Genomic DNA, 22184 nt, shown 5'->3' with positions numbered 1-22184 from the left:
CAGGGGATCAAGGGTTGCATATTGGAACACTAGTCTTGAGAAATGTCTCCCATCGTGTTATTTAATGACTGTCGCAAAATGTAAAGCGAGTGGCAGAAGAGCTGTTTTTTTTTCAACACCCCCTAGAGAGAGTTAATAAAAGCTAATTGGGCACATTTACTAAGACCGCCATTTTACGCCGTCTTAAGTTTCCCCTTTGTACTGCCATTAGATTTGTTTTAATTTATGATGAGGCTTGCCCCTCGCCATAAATTAGGTGAATCTATGGCAGTCTATGTGCCTGGTAAAAAAAACTACTGCAATCCTTGGCTGTTTTTGCCAATATTTACGCCTATTTCCATTCGTAAACATTAGTCAATTTGCCACCTACCAACTCCCAACCAACGATGTGAAAACAGCTGTGCGCCTGAATATCTCATAGCCAGTTGCAACTATTTTTTTAGGTAAAGTAGTTATAGGTCCCTTTAATAAATGACCCCCAATGAGTTGTGTGAACCCCAAAATGGTGCCATTAAAAGGGACACCTTGACCCGCAAAAAAAAACAAGCCCTTATATGGCTTCAAAGTTCTAGCTCTTGGAATGCGACAAAAATAAATAAATAAATAAAAACATTTCTTGATCACTAAGACCCAAGACAGGCTGGTCACTAAGGGGTTAATGTGAATTTCGATTTCAGCATTTTCCATTATAAAGAGCAGTCTTCCTTTTCATTAGCAGTGTTCCTTTGCATTGATTCCCACGGCTCACCTCTCTCCAGTTCTCTTTATTACATTATTGCTATGATATCAAATCTGTGTTGTGAGGCCGCATCTGTACAACGTAAGGGGACGCCTCACGTGGTGTATATACGTCGTCCTCAGCGGCATTGCTCGCAGAAAATCTGCAGCATTTGTATAGCAACAAAATGGATGACATTTTAACAAATCTGCAAATTTGTGGAAAATGTTCCCAATAAATTCTGCACATAATTTGACATGCGATGTGAATTTGAAATCTGCAGAATGACAATTTATGTTGCATATTTCGGCCTTTGCAAGGCAGAGGGTGAAATCGATAGCAAACCCACAACGGATTCTGGACAAAATCCTTTGGTGTGGATTTTGCTGCTATAGAAATCCAACACTTACATTGTGGACACTCAGTACGCTGTGGGCCAAGTAAAAAAAAGCTATATGAAATAGTCCTCGTGATCCCCACAGAAGAGGAGAGCTGGATCCTAGGAGCTGCGGTGGCGTCCGTAGCAGGAGAGGTAAGTTGATTTTTTTATTTGCTTTGAGCATGGGATTCTGATCTGGGGTCATTCACATTGGGGGGGGGGGGGCGGTGAATGGGGGGTCTTATTCATATTGGGGCTCTTATCTAAAGTCTGGGGGTTATTCGAATTAGGAAGTTTGAATGAGGGGGATCTTATTCTTATTGGAGCTCTGATCTGAGGTCTGGGGGGTGTTTCGCATTGGGGGTCTGATCTGAGGTCTGACTGGGAGGGTCTTATTTACATTGGGGCTCTGATCTGTGGTCTGATTGGAGGTAATTCACATTGGGGTCTGAGCTGAGGTCTTATTGGGGTCTTGTTAACATTAGGAGTCTGATCTGAGGTCTGTTTGGAGGTCTTATAAACATTGGGGTCTGAGCTGAGGTCTTACTGAGGGTCTCATTAATGTTGAGGCTCTGATTAGTGGTCTGATCTGGGGTCTAATGAAAACATATTTTTTCTTATTCTCCTCCTGTAAAACCTAGGTACGTCTTATGGGCAAGTGCATCTTATAGGGCGAAAAATACAGTAGTTATAAGCTCAGGGGCCACCATTGGTCTGATGGCTAATGTGCAGAATTCATCGCCTGCATAAATCCAGAAGTGGCGGTGCTATTAGTTCTTAGCAAACTGGCACAATGGGGCCATTTCTGTTCCCTGAGACAAGGAGTCAAAAAGTGCAATAAAAGTATGTTGATAATGACTATCCAGGGGGATGATGACTAGGTAGACAGACGTTCATCATAAGGAAATAGTGGTCTGTCCCCTAGGGAAGTGAAGAGTAGTGCTGTCATCTGGTAATGGAGCAGAGCAGATTATTCAGACGTGAGAAGGATACAGCAACATTCCCAATCCCAAGCTGAACCTTCCCCAGGACGGCACTGCGGCGCTGACCACTACATTCCTCAATGGTAACCTCACTGGCTGCCATGCTTGCCTGCGCTGTATTGTTCTACCACATATCACACAGCCGTCTGGTGGCCAGGGTGGTGTGCTCCATGATCTCATATCCTCTGCAGACGCGCTCCTGGTGCGGCACTGAGGTCAGCCGTGCACAGTAATCACCAGACAATTCCACCTATTGTGTTCTCAGGGCAGAGACCAGCATGTGGAGGGTTTATATACAGGGAGTGATAACTAATTCATTCAGTGGATTTAAAAAAAAGGAATAATCAGAATTAGTTTTCATCTTGAAATCCCAAGGATTCTGATGTCAGGTGCTTAGCAGCAGCGCTGCTTTAGTATCATAGTGAGACGATGGGTCTTATTATATATTGTATTGGATCTTATTCAGAGAGGACATATTTAAATGTAATATTCTTTATTTTACTTGCAAAATGTTGCAACTTCCAAATATTGCTTTTCTAGAGCTATAACTTTTTATTTTTAATCAATGTACCTGTATGAGGGCTTATTTTTTGCAGGACAAGTTATATCTTGTAATTCACCATTTTGGGTTCATATACTCATTGATGAAATCCAGCTGTCGAGCATAAACCCCCTTTGTTCACATCAGTAAAAAGGCGTATTTGTGGTCACTAACAGGTCAAAACCAGATCTTCTTTTTTTCTAATCAGTTTTTATTTTCTGATTGCAGAAATTTTTTAACTCTATTTCCTGAACATGAGTACGGGGGAGGCCATCTTGCCTGAGCTGTTCTTAACCACATTTGCACAGCTTTCAAAAAATTGCTTTACGGCAGCCCCATGGTCCATAGACACAATGGTCAAGGAGGGGACCTCATTGACTTCTATGGGAGAGTTTTCTAGGCTTTGTGACCTGTGCTGAGGTCATTGTAGAAGGGTAGAATAGATAAACTTTGACCATTACCTATTGTGAATGGTGGGCCTATTATTAGGCTTAGTGGAAAGTGCAAAAACTGCAGGATTCTATTGTTTTTGTTTCTATTGTTATTGACATGGAAAATTAAAAATAACATCAACAATTCTTTAAAAATATGTTTAAAATAAAACCGTGATTTAGACAATAGGTCATTTTCTGATGACACATTCCCTTTAACATCTGTAAAGTGAGTACAGGCCATTTCCTACAATGACCTTCAGATTTAATTAAGGTCTCACTCACATCTGCGCCAGGCTCTGTTCGGGTCCTTCGCAGATTCCGTTAACCATGGAAAGCAAAGTCCTGCATGTAGGACTTTTTTTCTGCTTTAAAATAAGTGGACTCCTGAACGGAAACTGAACAGACCCCATTATAGCCAGTGGGGTATGTTTGGCTTGGTTTGGTTCATTGATGTGCCAAATCCAAAACTTCAGTTATTTTTGTTGTTCTGCTCTGATAATGGAAATCAGAAGAGCCAGTGTGGAAGAGGCCTTTTGATGACAATTCTTTCCATATGCTCCATTAGGTCCCCTGCACAGATATCTTCCCATCTTTAAGCCAGCTTTTGCTCTGGAGGATCTGGCCTGTTCATGTACTTCATGGTCAGACAGAAATCATTAAGATCACCACTTTCCTCCATGAACCACCAAAGGCTGGACTTTGCTTGAAGTGGCTATGGGAACCTTCAAATTCCTGGCTGTTTACCAGCAGGCTTTTTCAGTGAATAACAAAATTATGGAGTCAGTGAGAGGTGTACACAGATCATATAGGGCCCCCCGTTCTCTACCCAGTTTCCCAGTACGCGTGTAACAATCCACTTTATCCGACTTCTGTGTCAGAAAAAGTGGAACATGTGCTTCATAAATATGGATCTCATTCTGAACACCATATTTCTAAATGTATTTACACCAGACATCTTGCAAAAATACACTGATAAATCTTCCTGTCTTTTCAAAGATGGCTGCCTACTGCCACCACTAGGGGGAGCTCAATGCATAGATAAGGTATTATACAGTTACTTTTTACTGGAATGGAAGCTGAAATAATCACTTTGCATTGAGCTTCACCTAGTCACTGCATGGAAATTGAGTTTTCTTGCCACGAAAGCAAGGAGTTCTGCACCGAGCCCCCCTCTCTACAGGTCCCGCAGCCATCACATTATAATCACAGGCAGGTTTACAATGAGAGATATCACCTATATATAGATAACACAGGATCTGCCATTCACAGTTGGTGATATCACAGCTTATCTACTCCCTCCTGACCTGTGTACAAGTTGCAAATCACGCCAAGAAATAACTGGGGTCCCTTACCGTTCATTGTGTCTATGGCCCATGTGGCTACTTTTAAAGAACAGGAAGTCTTGACATATTGTAGGTCTAATGGCCAGTGTGAAAACTGGGATTATTTTTGAAACGTAGAGAGGGACATGGAAAATTGAAAAACAAAACAAAACATAAAAACTTGATTTAAAAAATAGGTTATTTTCTGATGATACATTACTTTTAATGTCTGCGCTGTCTTTCTGTTAAATCCAGTATAAGGGCTCATCCACATGACTGTATGAATGGGTTTGCATCCTTTCCGCAATTTTGAGGAACAGGTGCGGACCCAATCATTTTAAGTAGTTCCGTTCCATGGCCCTGCAAAAAGATAGAACATGTCCTATACTTGTCCGCAAGAATAGGCATTTTCTATCATAGTGCCGACCATTTGCCCGCGAAACACTACAGCCATCTGAATGAGCCCTAAGGATAATACTTGATTGCACCTAACATCAGTGAGCGTTCTTGCTTGCTCCATTGTGTGTCTTTACATTATTATTCTGCCGGCTCGGCACTGCCCATGTGGGGAATGTCGCGTGAACGAAATGAATTTCAGACAGTGATTTGGTAATGACATGCAGACAAGTGTTTGCTTTGAAGTGATTTATATTTGTCATTTGCACATGAGGTGATGGGACCGAGTCAGCATTTCAAAGGGAATCGGTCAGCAGTGACCTCCCTATCCAACTGTTTGGATAGACAGAGCTGTGGTTCACCTTATTAAAACGCTGTTTTTGTTTTGTTGATCTGGGGCTCCTTTCCTGAGTTCTGATACCTTTTCTTAGTATGCAAATTAGTCGTCACCATTGCTCTTGTTGCACCCAAGCTCTGCCCATTTCTGCGGCCAGCTCCTTCTCTGCTTTGGTTGACAGGGCCAGGCAGTTACAAAGCGGTGAGGAAGGGTCTGGCCACAGAAAGGAGCTTGGGTGCAACAAGAGCAATGGTGACGTCCACATTGTACCAAAGACCTCATTGTGAATTGAAACAGGGTTGGTCTATTTAGCCCGGCAGGTTTTGAGAGGATTTTTCTTACAAACGATCCCACAGATGACTGGATGGTCGCGAGGTGGCAGATCATTGTCTCATGTGTATTGCCACGAAGAAGAATTAAAAAGTAGCCACATGAGGATTGAGGCGGTCCAACAGATGCTCACTTGGGTTTAAGTCTCGGGAATTAGGGAACCAGGGTAGTAGTTTGAAGTCTCGGTCATGATCTTCTAACCAATGTTGGACATTTTTTGCCATGTGACATGTCGCATTGTCTTGCTGGAAGATCCCATCCACCGCAGTGAAAACAATCATCACACATGGGTGTGTGTCATCTGCAAGGATGGACTCATACCCAGATCGGTGGAGAGTGCCCTCCACATGGATGAATAGGCCCAGAGAATGCCAGGAAAACATTCCCCAGACCATAACGCTGCCACCACTAGCTTGTGTTATTCTGCCAATGGCCGCAAGGTTTTTGTTCTCTGATGTTTCTTCCCTATCATGCCGACGTCCATCCGTTTGAAGAAGCAGAAAACGTGACTCATCAGAGAAGGCAACCCTTTGGCAATCAGCACACGTCCAATTCCGATACAGCAGTGAAAATTGAACCTTTTTCTGCTGACACAACTTTGTTAGCAGAGGTCTTCCATCTACTTTGGAGCCCCATATATAGTAGGGTTTGCTAAACTGTTGCTTTAGACACACGTCTGGTAGCCCCCAGTTTGGGGGTGAGCTGCTCCACTGTAGAGTGTCAGTCCATCCTCTTGCACTTTCATGGCCGACGTTCAACTCTCATCATTGGCATGTGGTGCTTTGCAGTTTCCACGTCACTTATTCACAATGGTATAGTTTGTTCACTCATGGTACACTTTCACCACAGGAGGACGAGAACAGTTCACACTGCTCAGTTTCAGAAATACTGCCACCCATGGCCCAAAAACCAATAATCATCCCTTTTTGCAACTTTGATAAATCGCCCCTTTTTACCCATGGCATCAACAAGGGTTATGTGCGCAGCCTATCACGCAACTTATATATCCACCACCATGCCAGCTCGCAACACCTGACGTCCTTCATGAGCTACATGCTGCTGATGTTGAAAGTAGGAAGTGGTCATAATATTAGGACTCAACTGTGTATTTTTCGACAGATCCACAGTAGAGACAGAGAATGCTGAAATGACAACTACATGTGCTGCTGCTGCTATTTACCTGCCTCTATGGGACAGATGTTCTTGATCTGTAAAATCAGATTGAAATGTTGAACACTTATCTGTTCATGTACTTTATCATAATAAAATCACATGTTTAGGTATCCGTTTATTTATCTCAGTGCTGTGGATCATCTTGCGCATATATCTGGGTTATCGGTCCTTCCACTGAGCACCAGCATTGACGAGAAGTGCAGAATTAAAAGGGGTCGTCCCACAAAAAATATTCTACAGTCTTCAAACCAGTACCTGGATCTGAATTGTTTTGTAATTTCATGTAATTTAAAATTTAGCATAGCCAAAAAATGTATCGCACCACCTGCTGTTTGTTGTTTTTTCTTATTTCTTTGTCCTGCTCACGGAGATGGCCGCACATGCTCAGTTTCATCCTTCAACTGCCTCCTGAGTTGTGACAGGTGGAGCATGGACACGCCCCCTGAGCTGTGATAGGGAGAGCATGGACACATCCCTTTAGCTGCAGCAGAAAAGCCACGCCCCTTGAGCTGCCAGCTTGATATAAATCTAGCAGAGCAATGAATGTGGAGATCTCTGGATACATGTGAGGTACAGGGCTGGTTCTGGCTTTGTTAGAAAGAGACTGTCATGTATTATATGATGTCTGATTTTAATTTATTACATTAGTCATGGGATAACCCCTTTAATAGAAGGACAGTGTAATTTCCCTATGCCTCACATACACCTACTAGAGTTTCTTAGAAAGTCATATAGCCTATGAGTATTTTTTGACATGCAAGATCAAACTGGAGAATCCGCTGGAAACACACACAGGGAGAACATGTGAACTTCATGTAGATGTTGCCCAGACTGGTGCTGATTTCCTCTTTTAACCATTTTTAATTCCACATTACAGATGTTTTAGGTCATATCAAAATGGTTTTGCTTTGCAATTAGCACTCCGTAAATTGGTTGCAGTAACAGGTGACTTTGTCTTTTCCAGCTTATTGCAAATGCTATTATATTCCTCTGTGGGAATCTGATGGGAGCATTTCACAAGTACCACATGCAGGATGCCTCCAGAGATCTGTACAGCTACACAGTGAAGTGCATTCGGGTAAAGATGAAACTGGAAATGCAAAAGAGGCAGCAGGTGAGAAACCCAAATTTTATTTGAATATAAATATATATAAATACCTACTGTATATGACCTAAAACAACCTATAGAATAACTAGTATCCATCTTTAGAGCTATGGACGCAGCAACCACCGCATCCAGTGTTTACATGCAGAACACATAATTAGCACGAGGGCTTCAACTTGGGTGCTGCGGTAAGGAATGAGGCATTTTAGCATTGCCCACTGCAGCACACGTCAGTTTATAGCATTTAAGAAATTTTATCAGAAAGAGGTCAGACCCTTTAAAATACATATTACAGTTAAATCTCCACTGTTGAAATATTTGAATCTAGCACTGCACTGGTTAATGGGCAGCTGCATGCTCACCATGGAGGCAGTCCATGGAACTGCTATTGGACCCTTGGCAAGGGGAGCCCGTTCTGAGCTCCTTATTCTTTTCCTGAGATAACACCACAGCTTTTACCTGCACTAAGGGTAGCTAGGTGCAAAGATATTTTGCAGCTTCCATTGACTTCAGTAGTAACTGTATAAATCTCTATGTGCTGAGCTTTGGCTCGAACTCACAGCATCATAATGGTCCTGCCTGACCCCAGGTCTTCTGTCCTGTACTCACATCATACCTGAATACAGTACAGTAGACCTGCGGTTAGGCAGGAACTCCGAGCCTCAGAAATCATTATGATGCTGTGCATTCGGGTCAGAAGAGCAGTGATAAAATAGGTGTACAATTTACTTCCATTCAAAAAGCCTTTATACATGGAAGCAATAATACATCTATGATGGTAATTCTGCATTATTGGTTCTAAAAAAAATGTCCCAAATTTTGTTTTCTTGGAATTGGTTTCAAATCTGGGACAATGATTCAGTGTGACGGAAGTCATATAACGTCTCGTTTCCTTCTCCTACTGTCTCCAGTGTGGTAAAAGCTTGATGTTCAGCCCAAATCGTCACCTTTAGCCATTATTGGTACTGTGAGTCCACTGCCATATACAGAGGAGCAGGGAAGCAGCACACTTTGATTACATTGTATAGGGCACTAAAGGTGCACACTAGATGAGACTCGGAGGAACCTGATCTGTCAGGTCACCAGACTCTTCCCAATTGCAGATGTTAGGTGCATGTTGGATTTCACTATGCACCATCAGACACACTGCTGCTTGTTCCCCTCTTCCTACGAGCCAAGCGTACATGTATATTGGGGAGTCAGGAGTGAAAACAGTTAGCCAGACCAGCATTTAGCAGACAATTATGTAATGTGCATGGGCAATTGGGCATCTTAAAGGGGTTGTCTTACTTCATTAAGGTATCTATCATGTAGAGAAAGTTAATACAAGGCACTTACTAATGTATTGTGATTGTCCATATTGCCTCCTTTGCTGGCTGGATTCATTTTGCGATCACATTATACACGGCTTGTATCCAGGGGTTATGGCCACCCTGCAGTTCAGCATCGGCTGTGCTTACACACTATAGGATAAAGTGTCAGTCTCTCTGGTGGCCGTGACCATGGGAGCGCACCTAGGCTGGTGATTTTTACTATAGTGTAGGGCTGCAACGATTTATGTAATCGATTATAATCGATAACTGGATTCGTTGTCGACGAATCCAGTCATCGAATAATCGCCGATTCGTTGCTATGCGGGCGTGCGGTCACTGCATCTTTATTTTACCTTTTACAATGACGCTCCGGTAACAACTAACAGGCAGAGCGGACGCGGCGTAACGTCACTTACTCATGTGACGCACCTGCTCCGCCTCCTTCATTCATTAAGTGGGCGGAGCAGGTGCGTCACGTGAGTAAGTGACGTTACGCCGCGTCCGCTCTGCCTGTTAGTTGTTACCGGAGCGTCATTGTAAAAGGTAAAATAAAGATGCAGTGATTAGTCCGACTAAGCAGCGGGGCCGGAGCTGTTATGGGGAGAGGGAGGATCTGTCTATGGCACTGCTATGGGGAGGGGGGTCTGTGTATGGCACTGCTATGGGGAAAGGGATCTGTGCACTGTTATGGGGAAAGGGATCTGTGCACTGTTATGCCCATAACAGTGCACATATCCCCCTCTCCATAACAGTGCACAGATCCCCCTCCCCATAGCAGTGCCATACACAGATCCCCCTCTCCATAACAGCGCCACCCACAGATCCCCCTCTCCATAACTGCACCACCCACAGATCCCCCTCTCCATAACTGCACCACCCACAGATCCCCCTCTCCATAACTGCACCACCCACAGATCCCCCTCTCCATAACGGCGCCACCCACAGATCCCCCCTCTCCATAACGGCGCCACCCACAGATCCCCCCTCTCCATAACGGCGCCACCCACAGATCCCCCTCTCCATAACAGCGCCACCCACAGATCCCCCTCGCCATAACAGCGCCACCCACAGATCCCCCTCTCCATAACAGCGCCACCCACAGATCCCCCTCTCCATAACAGCGCTACCCACAGATCCCCCTCTCCATAACAGCGCCACCCACAGATCCCCCTCTCCATAACAGCGCCACCCACAGATCCCCCTCTCCATAACAGTGCACAGATCCCCCTCCCCATAGCAGTGCCATACACAGATCCCCCTCTCCATAACAGCGCCACCCACAGATCCCCCCTCTCCATAACTGCACCACCCACAGATCCCCCTCTCCATAACTGCACCACCCACAGATCCCCCTCTCCATAACTGCACCACCCACAGATCCCCCTCTCCATAACGGCGCCACCCACAGATCCCCCCTCTCCATAACGGCGCCACCCACAGATCCCCCCTCTCCATAACGGCGCCACCCACAGATCCCCCTCTCCATAACAGCGCCACCCACAGATCCCCCTCGCCATAACAGCGCCACCCACAGATCCCCCTCTCCATAACAGCGCCACCCACAGATCCCCCTCTCCATAACAGCGCTACCCACAGATCCCCCTCTCCATAACAGCGCCACCCACAGATCCCCCTCTCCATAACAGCGCCACCCACAGATCCCCCTCTCCATAACAGCGCCACCAACAGATCCCCCTCTCCATAACAGCGCCACCCACAGATCCCCCTCTCCATAACAGCGCCATCCACAGATCCCACCCTCCATAACAGCGCCATCCACAGATCCCACCCTCCATAACAGTGCCATCCACAGATCCCCCTCCCCATAACAGTGCCATCCACAGATCCTCCCCATAATAGTGTCGCCCACAATTTGTTTTAATATGGCCTTTGAACATAATTTTTCAAGTAAGATCATATAAACCTCTTTGTTTTGTAATTTTGTCGTTTTTCCCGATTTAATCGATTAATCGTAGAAATTAATCGGCAACTAATCGATTATTCAAATAATCGTTAGCTGCAGCCCTACTATAGTGCGCACGCACGACCACCACTACTGGATTGCATAAGTGCCATTTTCTGAACTGAGACAAACCCTTTAATTCCTTTCTGCTGTCCCCGGCTTTCATTGGCAGCATTGTTTTTTCTGGCTTGCATGGCTGCAGCATTATTCTGATGGTTAGCAGGACTACGGCTACTCATACACATGATATATATGTCCAATAGCTATGTCTTTTCAGCCTGCCCATAAACATGCACCTTGGGCTCAGGGAGAGGGAGACAAGCCAGAGACAGCTGACAGCAGAACACAGGGCTGGTGTTACCAACATGACTGATCTTCAATATCCCCATCATCTGCTGTATAGGAAAAGTCGGGATGCCCCCATAAAAATGTGTTGATCCTGTTAAAATCATTGGGATCCACCAACGATAATCGGAGGCATTTGGGAAGGTTAATAAACTGAACACAGTATATACACATATCGTCAGCCCTCTAGAGTTACTCTTTATATGTCTATGGATCTGTACAGTAGAGTTTGCTCTCTCCTATCCTTCTCTAATTCTCCTTCTCCTTCTTTTGTCTTCACTCCCTCTTCCTCTTTTACTTCTTTTACCATTCTCGCTCAGTATTTTATATAAGTTGATCATTACTCAATGTAACCCCCATACCTGGTACCCTTACCAGGAGAGCCTTCTGTTGTCCGTACTGCCCGTCTATATTTCAATGGAGATGAAGTTGGCTATTCAGGACAGACTAAAGGAAACCAACGACAATCGCCAGCCAGACAAAAACTTCCATAGCTTATATGTAAAGCGGCACCAAAATGTCAGGTGGGTCAAGCGTCAAGGTCTGTTTCAGATCCATCTACTACGTGCATTATTAAACAGAGCTGACTGAATTGGTATGGTTTATTGACTAATTTAGTGTTTCTTCACCCTTACAGCATTCTGTATGCAGATATCGTGGGCTTCACTCGACTTGCCAGTGACTGTTCACCAAAGGAACTTGTGGTCATGCTGAATGAGCTGTTCGGAAAGTTTGACCAGATAGCTAAGGTGATGATCTAAATGTGGCTGGTTATAAGGACAATAAGATTTATGTTCTTTATGCTATACATAAAAAAATGTCACTGATATTATGACCACAAATTTGAAAATGCCCGCCCCGAACCATGCAAATTTTAGTTTTTTAAAGGGGTTGTCCAGGCTTTTACTATTGATGACCTATCCTCAGGATAGGTCATAAATATCAGATCAAGAGAACAAAACACGTCCCACGGCGCGAATTACCGTCAGCCAGTCACCAGGATCAAGAAGGAATCTTTTATTGCAGCGATACAACGCGTTTCGGGGAATCACTCCCCTTCATCGGGTACAAAAAAGCTGCACCTTTTTTGGTGCAGCTTTTTTGTACCTGATGAAGGGGAGTGATTCCCCGAAACGCGTTGTATCGCTGCAATAAAAGATTCCTTCTTGATCCTGGTGACTGGCTGACGGGAATTCGCGCCGTGGGACGTGTTTTGTTCTCTTGTACTACTATCTTCTTGGGGGTTCCAGGCTTCTCCTTTTGAAGATCTCTCGTGGTCCCGTGGCTGCAGACCGCCATATCCAGACGTCCAGGCTTGTTTGAAAATACCTACAATAGCGTTGTGCCTACTTTTGCACAACCATATAAGGTGAGCCTTACCAATACTTTCCGTATATCACTATACACCCACAGAATTACCCTATGGTGCGCCCATCTGTTTTTTTACAGATTTAAAACCAGCCTGCTATATTACATAAATATCAGATCGGCAGGGATCCGACACCCGGCACCACTGCCGATCTGATATTGATGGCCTATCCTGAGAATAGGTCATCAATTGTAAAATCCCAGACGACCTCTTTAATTAAGTTTTTTTATATATACATTTTTTGGACTATAAGACACATCTATGAGTTAGAGGAGAAAACTAAGAAAAAAAATGTCATTAGATCTCAGATAGGACCACCAATCTTCATCAGACCCCCAAGCTCCCATCAGACCTCAGATCATACCCCTCAATCTCCATCAGCATCAGATCAGACCCCCTCCCCAGATTCCATCAGTCTTAGATCAAACCTCAGTTCTTACCCCAAAATCAGACCCCCAAGCGCCATCAGCCTCAGATCTTACCCCAAAATCGGAACCCCAAGCTCCATCAGACCTCAGATCAGACCCTCATCAAACCCCAAGCTCCATTAGCCTCAGATCAGACTGCCCAATCTCCATTAGCTTCAGATCAGACCCCCATCAGCCCTGGATCAGACATAAAAAAAAAAATAATACCTCACTTGCTTCAGACTGTGCTGCCACTTTCTGCATATCCAGGACTCGCCGCTCCCTCGTCGTTTTCCAGCCTGCACTGTGACATGACGTTGCACAGCATCAGGTCATATTCCGTGCCTACATGCACTACGTCCTGATGCCGTACGCGTCTTGCAGAGCGGGACCTGTAAGAACACCAAGGACGGCGAGTAGATCGGACACAGTGCTTCCCTCCCTGGTCCCCATGCTAATGGAAACGGTCATTAGCATTCAGACTATAAGATGCACTGCCACTTTTCCCTCACTTTTTGGGGAAAAGGGTGAGTCTTATTGTCTGAAAAATATAGTAATTAATCTGTAAACCTACTAGATTATGGAGAACTCAGATATTTTCCTTCATCCCATCCAAGGTCCACACCTTACACTGAATATCTTATGTTTGTAGTTGAGAGATAACCACGTGTATGCAATCAATCTCCAGCTCAGCTGTTTCGATATTTTCCATTCCTCATGATAGTGTGAGACTGAGATTATGGCCGCTTAAAAAAACCTTCCACCATAATGTGCTACCTTTCGAAGGTTTACTGGACTATGAGAATAAAGAACACAACCAGAGCATTTTAAGAAACCAAGGCCTCAAGCACACGACCGTGTCCATATTGCAGTCCACAAACCATGGAGCCGCAAAATGCCCATACCTTCTGTATGAACGCTGCATTGTTGCAATGTTTGGTGGGAAAATTCTCATTGAGCAGGTTTGAAGTTCTTCTGTTGAAACTAATCTACAATTTGTATAGGTTTGTACGTGAGTCTTGGCTAAACTAGGGTATTTTTTATTACTGCTGTAAAAGCCTTCGGCACGGTGCATAATAATGTGACAACTGAGAAGGCCCCATCCTATATATCTGTAAGTTACAAAACCTGATTTCCTGTTTCTTTGATGTTTAACAACCCAATGAAGTGTCCTTCTATTGTCACCGATGGCTGCTATCGTAAAGACCCTTTGGCCTTGTGTTTGAAGATACCTTGTTCACCACTAGAAAGGTACCTGTCATGGATTTACACAGGTCACTTTTAGTTTCAATCAGAATTTCTTTCCCATTATAGCAGATAAAGCCGTTCTACTCTCCCTAATGGGACTCCGATATTGTAACCATTTACATTCTGATACTGTAGCAATCATGAGGGGATCAGGTTGGATCACAGCAAAATTGCTCCCGGTGCACCCTAATTATTTTCTTTTACATTTTATCTAGGCATACAGAAGCAATAAAAACAATATACAGGGTTACTGGTATTAATATAGAATGTTGATCCAGGGATCTGTCTGATCACCAGCAATGGTCACTAAGGAATATTTCCACTATATGGCGACCTGTTCATTTAGAGTGGTTTTTGCATTCCTCTAGATCAACTTGGGTTTGTAAGTGATAGTATTAAATAGTTGAACTGGATGGACCAGGGTGTTTTTTAAATCAATCATGTAGGAAGTGTTCAGACTTTCAGTCCGTGCCATTAAGTGCCATAGTCTCCATGCAGCTGCCCCCTTCACTGTGGGAATAGTACGCTTTGTATCATCGTAATGGCACCATTTTCTGTGCAAGTTGCTGATCTCTGTTGGTTATAACCAAGTACCACGCTGCACTGTTCTTAGTTCTGTCTGTCCTAATAGGGGTTGGCCTCTTTATTGGGATATATGCTAAGTGGGCACAGAGTCCATGCTGTGCTATTTAAACAGTCCCTTATGTGAGATTTAGGGCTCTTTCATACGAGCGGATGCCGTGCGGGTAATCCGATGCGTGAAAGAGAGCCAAGCCGCGCTCCGGACAGCAGAGACACGGAGCATTAATATGATTGATAATACTCTGTGTCTCTCTGTGATCTTTTTACTACAAAATTCACGGTGACAACTTTACTTCACTAGGATTTTGTAGTAAAAAGATCACAGAGAGGCACAGAGTATTATCAATCATATTAATGCTCCGTGTCTCTGCTGTCCAGAGCGCGGCTTGGCTCTCTTTCACGCAGCGGATTACCCGCACGGCATCCGCTCGTGTGAAAGAGCCCTTACTGTATTGAAGTGTATATCAGCAATCAGAGGATCCCAGGTTCAAGTCCTAGGCTAAAAACGTAAAAAAAATAATAATAATGAAAAGTAGAAAAATAAATTTTAAGCAAAAAAATACACCTTTTTCACTTTCAACATTATTTTCATAAAAATTAAAAAATATATACATAATTGTCTGTAACAACCCATACAATAAAATTGATATTGTAAAAACAATTGCTGTTCATTTTAAATTCCACGTTCCAAAAAACACAATAAACAGTTATTAAAAGTGGCACTAATGAAAACTACAACTCATCCTTTATGTATTGTGCAAATGTAAAAAAGCATTAAAAAAACTCCATACATTCGGTATTACTGTAATCGTACTAACCAGCAGTCGTGCTATAAAAACAGAACCCATAAACAATGGAGAAATTGCTATATTTTTTCACGCCATCCACCGAAAAAATAAATACTAGTTATGTTATATGTACCTGTAAATTATACCATGTAAATCTCTCTCTTTCTCCCTCTAAATCTCCTGAATCAAATCACACAAAATTTGGATTTGTCAAAGAGCACAGACCTTTCTGAAAAGTTTGGGTGAAATGTATTTGCTCCTCTCTACTTCAGGGCATTCTGCTCTCTAATATTGTAATTGATGTTCTTAAAATGTTGTAATTATTATTTTTTGTTTAAAAAAAAGACATAGAAATTTGCTAAATACATTGCCTCGGTTTAGTAAGGGGTCTGCACCAACAATCGGTGGCACAATTTGGCACATCTAAGGTTTCTACACTTTTTTCCATCATGTCCAACAAGGGCCTGGGCTTAGCGTCACACTAAATGGGCAGGGCCTAAGATGCCCCATTTTACGTCGAAATTGTGCCACAATTCTGGCGTAGAAATCTGTCTCAAAGTAAGCCAATGAGTAGATGGTATAAAGTCAGGGAAAGGTGTCTATACCTGCACCAGATGTATCATCCAGCAGGAGCCCCTGTGATAAATCTGTCTAAGCTTCCGCCATCTATAGGATTACCTTGTGTATTTATATACTGCATCATTTTACTGTTTGTTTCCCCAGGAAAATGAATGTATGAGGATTAAGATTTTAGGGGATTGCTATTACTGCGTCTCTGGCCTACCAGTGTCCTTACCTAACAACGCAAAGAACTGTGTCAAAATGGGGCTGGATATGTGTGAAGCAATAAAGTAAGTATGTCTATATGGAATTAAAGGGGCGGCCTGGTTAATGCAGTAAATTCGACTGTCAAGTTCTCTACTACTTAATATAGAGGGGTCTCTTTTTCTTGTGTTAGTTTCTTATTAAAAAAACACTTCCCTCCTGACCTTTTTTTAAAGCTCCGATTGTGTTCCCCTTCCCTTTCTTTTTTTTTAAGCCTATTCAAATTAAGACCCCTTTCACACGAGCGAGTATTCAGCGCGGGTGCAATGCGTGATGCGAACGCATTGCGCCGTACGGAATCCAAACCTATTCATTTAAATGGGTCTGTGTACATGAGCGTTGTTTTCACGCATCACTTGTGGTTGCGTGAAAATTGCAGAATGTTCCATATTCGGCGATTTTCATGCAACGCTTGCCCCATGGAAGTGAATGGGGCTGTGTGAAAATCGCATCCGGGAGCAAGTGCGGATGCTTTGGGTTTTTCACTGATGGTTGCTAAGAGATGTTGTTCGTAAACATTCTGTTTTTTATTACGCACATGCAAAACGCATTAAATCGCACTGCACCCCCAAGATAAAAACTGAACAACTGAACGCGATTGCAGACAAAACTGAATGAACTTGCTTTCGAAATCACGAAAACGCATCCGGACCTAATCCGCTCATGCTCGTCTGCAAAGGGCCTACGTTTGTTAAGTCTTTTATTATAGTAGACATGGAAGTGAACACTAGGTATTCCCATAGAATATCGCTGAGCTAAGTCGTACGTTGATGCACAGGTACAGATATGTTAGTTATTTTGTTAAAGCATATCTAAACTTTTATTTTTCATACTTTAGTAGTATAGGTGATAATAGTGAACTTTGTAATATATTTTATTAAAGAAAAATGCCTGTTTCTACACTTATTTCCTTTCCCCTGCCCTTATTCTGTCTCTGAATTGACTGAGCTAATGTGTACACAACTATGAAATCTATGGGGAGGATGAGCTGCAGAGGCAGACAGAGAACAGAGATAGCTGCAGCCACTGCTGGGTGCTTTATCTACCCTCAGGTGAAAAAAAATCCAGCTCTGGGGTGAAATAAATCATTCACTCCATGCTACAGCCACGTCATATCTGGTCTTTACTCCCTCTGTCTGCTCTAAGCTGATTTCTCACATATAAGGATTCGATCAGTTCAGGACACGTGATCAGTGCAGGGATGGGAGGGGATAAGTGTAATAACAGCAACTTTCTTTTGTAAAATATATTTCAAAGTTTACTGTTATCACTTAAACTATTGAATTCTAAAAAATACAAATAAAAGTTTAGGTACACTTTAAAGGGGTTGTCCAGGTTCAGAGCTGAACCTGGACATCCCTCCATTTTCACCCCGGCAGCCCCCCTGACATGAGCATCGGAGCAGTTCATGCTCCGATGCTCTTCTTTGCCCTGCGCTAAATCGCGCAGGGCAAAGGCATTTTTCTGAGTTCCGGTGACATACCGGGCTCTCTATGGGGCTGACAGGCAGCCCGGTGACGTCACCGGCACTGATGGGCGGGATTTGGCTCTGCCCTAGCCAGTAAAACGGCTAGGGCAGAGCTAAAGCCCGCCCCTCAGAGCCGGTGACGTCACCGAACACACTGCTGGAAGGAAGTTACCGCCCGGCAGTGTGTTATTGAAAACACAAGAGCCTGTGCCCTGCGCGATCTAGCGCAGGGCACGGGAGCGCATCGGAGCATGAGATGCTCCGATGGGAGGCTCAGGAAGGCTGCCGGGGTGAAAATAAGGGTATGTCCGGGTTCAGCTCTGAACCCGGACAACCCCTTTAAGTGTAGGAGAAGGCAGGAGCACTCAGGGAAGACCTTAGCCCATCTAATACACAGTTCCAAATCCTTAACACCGTTAAAGGACCTGCTGCTGCTCCTGACATTGTCTTCTTTAGTAAATAATTGTATTTCACATGAAATTACAGTTCTGGAGCATCTTTTCTTAGCTATATGTTGTACCGTTCCTCTGCTAATCCTACTTGAAGTTTATGAATAAGGGTAGATTCACACTAGCATTTTTGTTTTCCGGTATTGAGTTCCGTCCTAGGGGCTCAATACCGGAAAAAAACGGATCAGTTTTACCCTAATGCATTCTGAATGGAGAGCAATCCGTTCAGGATGCCTCAGTTCAGTCCCTCTTACGTTTTTTGGCTGGAGAAAATACCGCAGCATGCTGCAGTTTTCTCTCCAGCCAAAAATCCTGAACACTTGCCGGTAGTGTTCAGGATTAGTGCTGGGTCCGGCCCCAAGTGTTCCGGCAAAACAGATCCGTTCTTTCTGTCCGCTCATGTGCAGTCCATTAAATTTGTGAAAAAAATTTATACCGGATCCGTTTTTCCGGATGACAACCGGAAAGACTGATCCGGTATTGCAATGCATTTGTGAGACGGGTCCGCATCCAGATCCGTCTCACAAATGCATCCGTTTGCGTCCAGATTGCTGGATCTGGCAGGCAGTTCCGGCGACAGAAGTGTGAAAGTACCCTAAACTGTCAACCGGGTGTTACCAACTTAGGGGTTGTTTTCCTACACAGTGTGACACTATTTAATCAGTGCTGGCAGGGGCAGACTGTACAGGGACAAGCCCATTTAACGAAGGAATGGTAAGACCCAGCTGGCAATTTATTAGGGATAACAGAGGAACAGCACAGCGTAGCATTATATGAGCAGATGTGCCAGAATTGTTATTTCATGGGGAATACAAGTACTTACTAAAACTGTCATGTCAGGAGAGGTGTCTGAATGCAGTCCGAATTTAATATTTTAAAGGGAACCTGCCAGCGGCAAAAGCCATCCCACACCGCCAGCAGTACCTTCAAGTAGACGGCAGCGAGTTTCGAATGATAATTTTCTTACTGCATTCAAATGAGGCAGAAGTATGAAAAACTTTCTTTTATCCTCCATCCGCGCTATTTTCCAGTCAAGCTTAAAGTCAGGGTAACTGCGCCCCCTTTCCTGCCCCTTCTCCTGTGACTGACCACGCTTATGCCCGACAGCCGGCTGTCAGTCACAGCGAAGGGGCAGGGAAGGGGGCGCAGTTACCTTGACTTTAAGCTTGACTGGAAAATAGCGCGGACGGAGGATAAAAGAACGTTTTTCATACTTCTGCCTCATCAGAATGCAGTAAGAAAATTCTCATTCGAAACTCACTGCCGGCTACTTGAAGGTACTGCTGGCGGTTTGGGATGGCTTTTGCCGCTGACAGGTTCCCTTTAACAATTTAGTTTGTGCATATATATTTTTGAACACCTCTTACATAAAACGAAAACAAAATGGTGTTCGAGGCCGGAATTTTACTGAGAGTATGCTATAAGTGTACCATTTATCACAACTCAGGATATACTGTATATAATGTACTATATATATATTTATTTTTGGATATTGTATTTCTAAAGACTGGTGAGAGAAGCTACAGGGGCGGATATCAACATGCGGGTTGGAGTGCATTCTGGCAATGTTCTCTGTGGAGTTATTGGACTGCGAAAGTGGCAGTTTGACGTTTGGTCACATGATGTCTCATTAGCCAATCGCATGGAATCAGCAGGAGTACCGGGGTAAGACTATGCTCAATGCTTTTACTTTCATCTTTTTAAAAGGCTTTGTCCTGGCTGACCTGTTACATGTGCGCTTGGCGGCTGAAGAGATCTGTGTTGGTCCCATGTTCATATGTGCCCGCATTGCTGAGAAAAATGATATTTTAATATATGCAAATGAGCCTCTAGGAGCAACGGGGGAGTTGACGTTACACCTAGAGGTTCAGCTCTCTGTACAACTGCCACGCCCCCTGCACTTTGATTGACAGGGCCAAGCATATTGACGCTTTCCCTTTCTGGCCCTGTTGACAGTCTAATCTAGGCAGCTTCCAGCATCTACACTTTCTATCCATATATAGGATCTAGTGTGGTACAGTTGTATGTAACCTTAAAGTGAATGTGTCGTCAGAAAGGGGCCTATTGTTTAAATCAAGTTTTTATGTTAAACATATATTAACATTAAACATATTATATACATTTAAAAAAAAATAAAAAAATGTCCATGTCACTATCTACACCCATCAACACTGAAATGTATCACCAGGAAGGAAAAGTTGTGGAATTATGGAAATCACCGGATTAATGGGAACAAAATATTGAAAACTTCTCGATTTATTCAGTATGAGCGTCACTTGCAGACATCCATAAACGTACACACCTTGGCATGCGATCAGTGAAGTTAATAATGGTTGTCTGAGGAATGTCCTGCAATGCTGAATGCACTTGGGCATGCAAATCATCAAGATCCGCTGCAGGCAGCTCCCTTTGCAATTGCCAACCAATAATGTCCCAGATGTGCTCGATAGGAAACAAATCCGGAGATGCTGCAGGCCATAGTAGCACGTTTAGGACATGCAGGCTCTCATAGTAACACAAGCACCATGGCGCTGTCATGTTTAAAAATGGCTCCAGGGACACTTTGGAGAAATGGTCGTACCAATCAAATCAATGTAATGACAAGCTTTTAGTGTACCTGAAATGAAGAGTAAATGGGTCCACTACCATACATTATGCCACCCCACACCACATCGGTGTGATGTTCCCTCATGAAGGGCCATGGCATTGGGGTCTCCAGACAAATCTCTGCCTGTCATTGCATCCGAGATAAAATCGGGACTCGTCACTGAAGAAGATGGCCCTCCATTCCAGCCTCCTTTGCCATCTTGCTGTGCACAATGATAGTCTATGAGAGCAGTGGCATGAGGTCAATGGGACTCCTGTAGCTGGATGTCTGTCTCATAGTCCTATATCATGCAAACACCTTCTGATGGTCTACGTAGACACTATTTGCCGTCCTAGGCTTGAGATGTGATGCTCAATTTCACTTGCAGTACAGGATGGATCACTACATACCATTCTTCTAATGAGATGATCTGTCCAGGTTCGCCTCTGTGCACCTCCTGCTGTCATTCCAGTTAGTTGTTGTTCTCCAGACCACCATGATTAACAACGTTGAACAGTGCTGACATCTCTGCCTAGGTGCGTAGCGATCTACTGGAGTGATAAACCAAGGTCTCTCAGTTCAAGGTTTCTGTCCCTCTCAATTTGTGTTGATGAGCAGGAGGCATCACACAATCATCCCACATGACTTGAACTAGATTTTGAGAGTTCATGTGGCTAAAAGACTTTGCTTTCAATCTGGCTTTTATGCATCTCCCACATGCCACAGGTTAGAGCTAGGTGCATGAAAATTTGAACATCTGCAGATCTTAGCGACACCTTCTACTTCTTTGCTTTGCATAACCTTATGACTTGTCCCTCTTAGTGTTGCAATTTCAATGTTGACTGTATATTTAAAGGGATTCTGTCATCAGATTTAACCCCTCTAACCTAAACATATGCTGAAAAACTGCTACAAGAGGACATAGTTTTAAATTAGCGGGGCAAAGGATTAAAAGTAATATCAGGAAGTATTACTTTACTAAGAGAGTAGTGGATGCATGGAATAGGCTTCCTGCAGAAGTGGTAGCTGCAAATACAGTGGAGGAGTTTAAGCATGCATGGGATAGGCATAAGGCCATCCTTCATATAAGATAGGGCCAGGGGCTATCCATATTATTCAGTA

At 43.7% G+C, this 22184-nt stretch overlaps 1 protein-coding gene across 3 annotated transcripts in view; it reads left to right on the top strand.

The window, feature by feature from the left end:
• Nucleotides 1-22184, top strand: part of ADCY7 (adenylate cyclase 7) — a 194241-nt gene that overhangs the window by 135150 nt on the left and 36907 nt on the right. For all 3 annotated transcript variants that reach the window (XM_044270006.1, XM_044270005.1, XM_044270007.1), the window contains exons 5-9: nt 7578-7727; nt 11718-11863; nt 11977-12088; nt 16457-16584; nt 19982-20140. In XM_044270006.1, the coding sequence (XP_044125941.1) occupies nt 7578-7727; nt 11718-11863; nt 11977-12088; nt 16457-16584; nt 19982-20140 (695 nt within the window). The remainder of the gene's footprint in view (nt 1-7577; nt 7728-11717; nt 11864-11976; nt 12089-16456; nt 16585-19981; nt 20141-22184) is intronic.

The sequence above is a fragment of the Bufo gargarizans genome, chromosome 10 (assembly GCF_014858855.1).
Source record: "Bufo gargarizans isolate SCDJY-AF-19 chromosome 10, ASM1485885v1, whole genome shotgun sequence".
NCBI classification, from domain to species: domain Eukaryota; kingdom Metazoa; phylum Chordata; class Amphibia; order Anura; family Bufonidae; genus Bufo; species Bufo gargarizans.
This window is presented reverse-complemented; position numbering and strand designations above follow the sequence as displayed.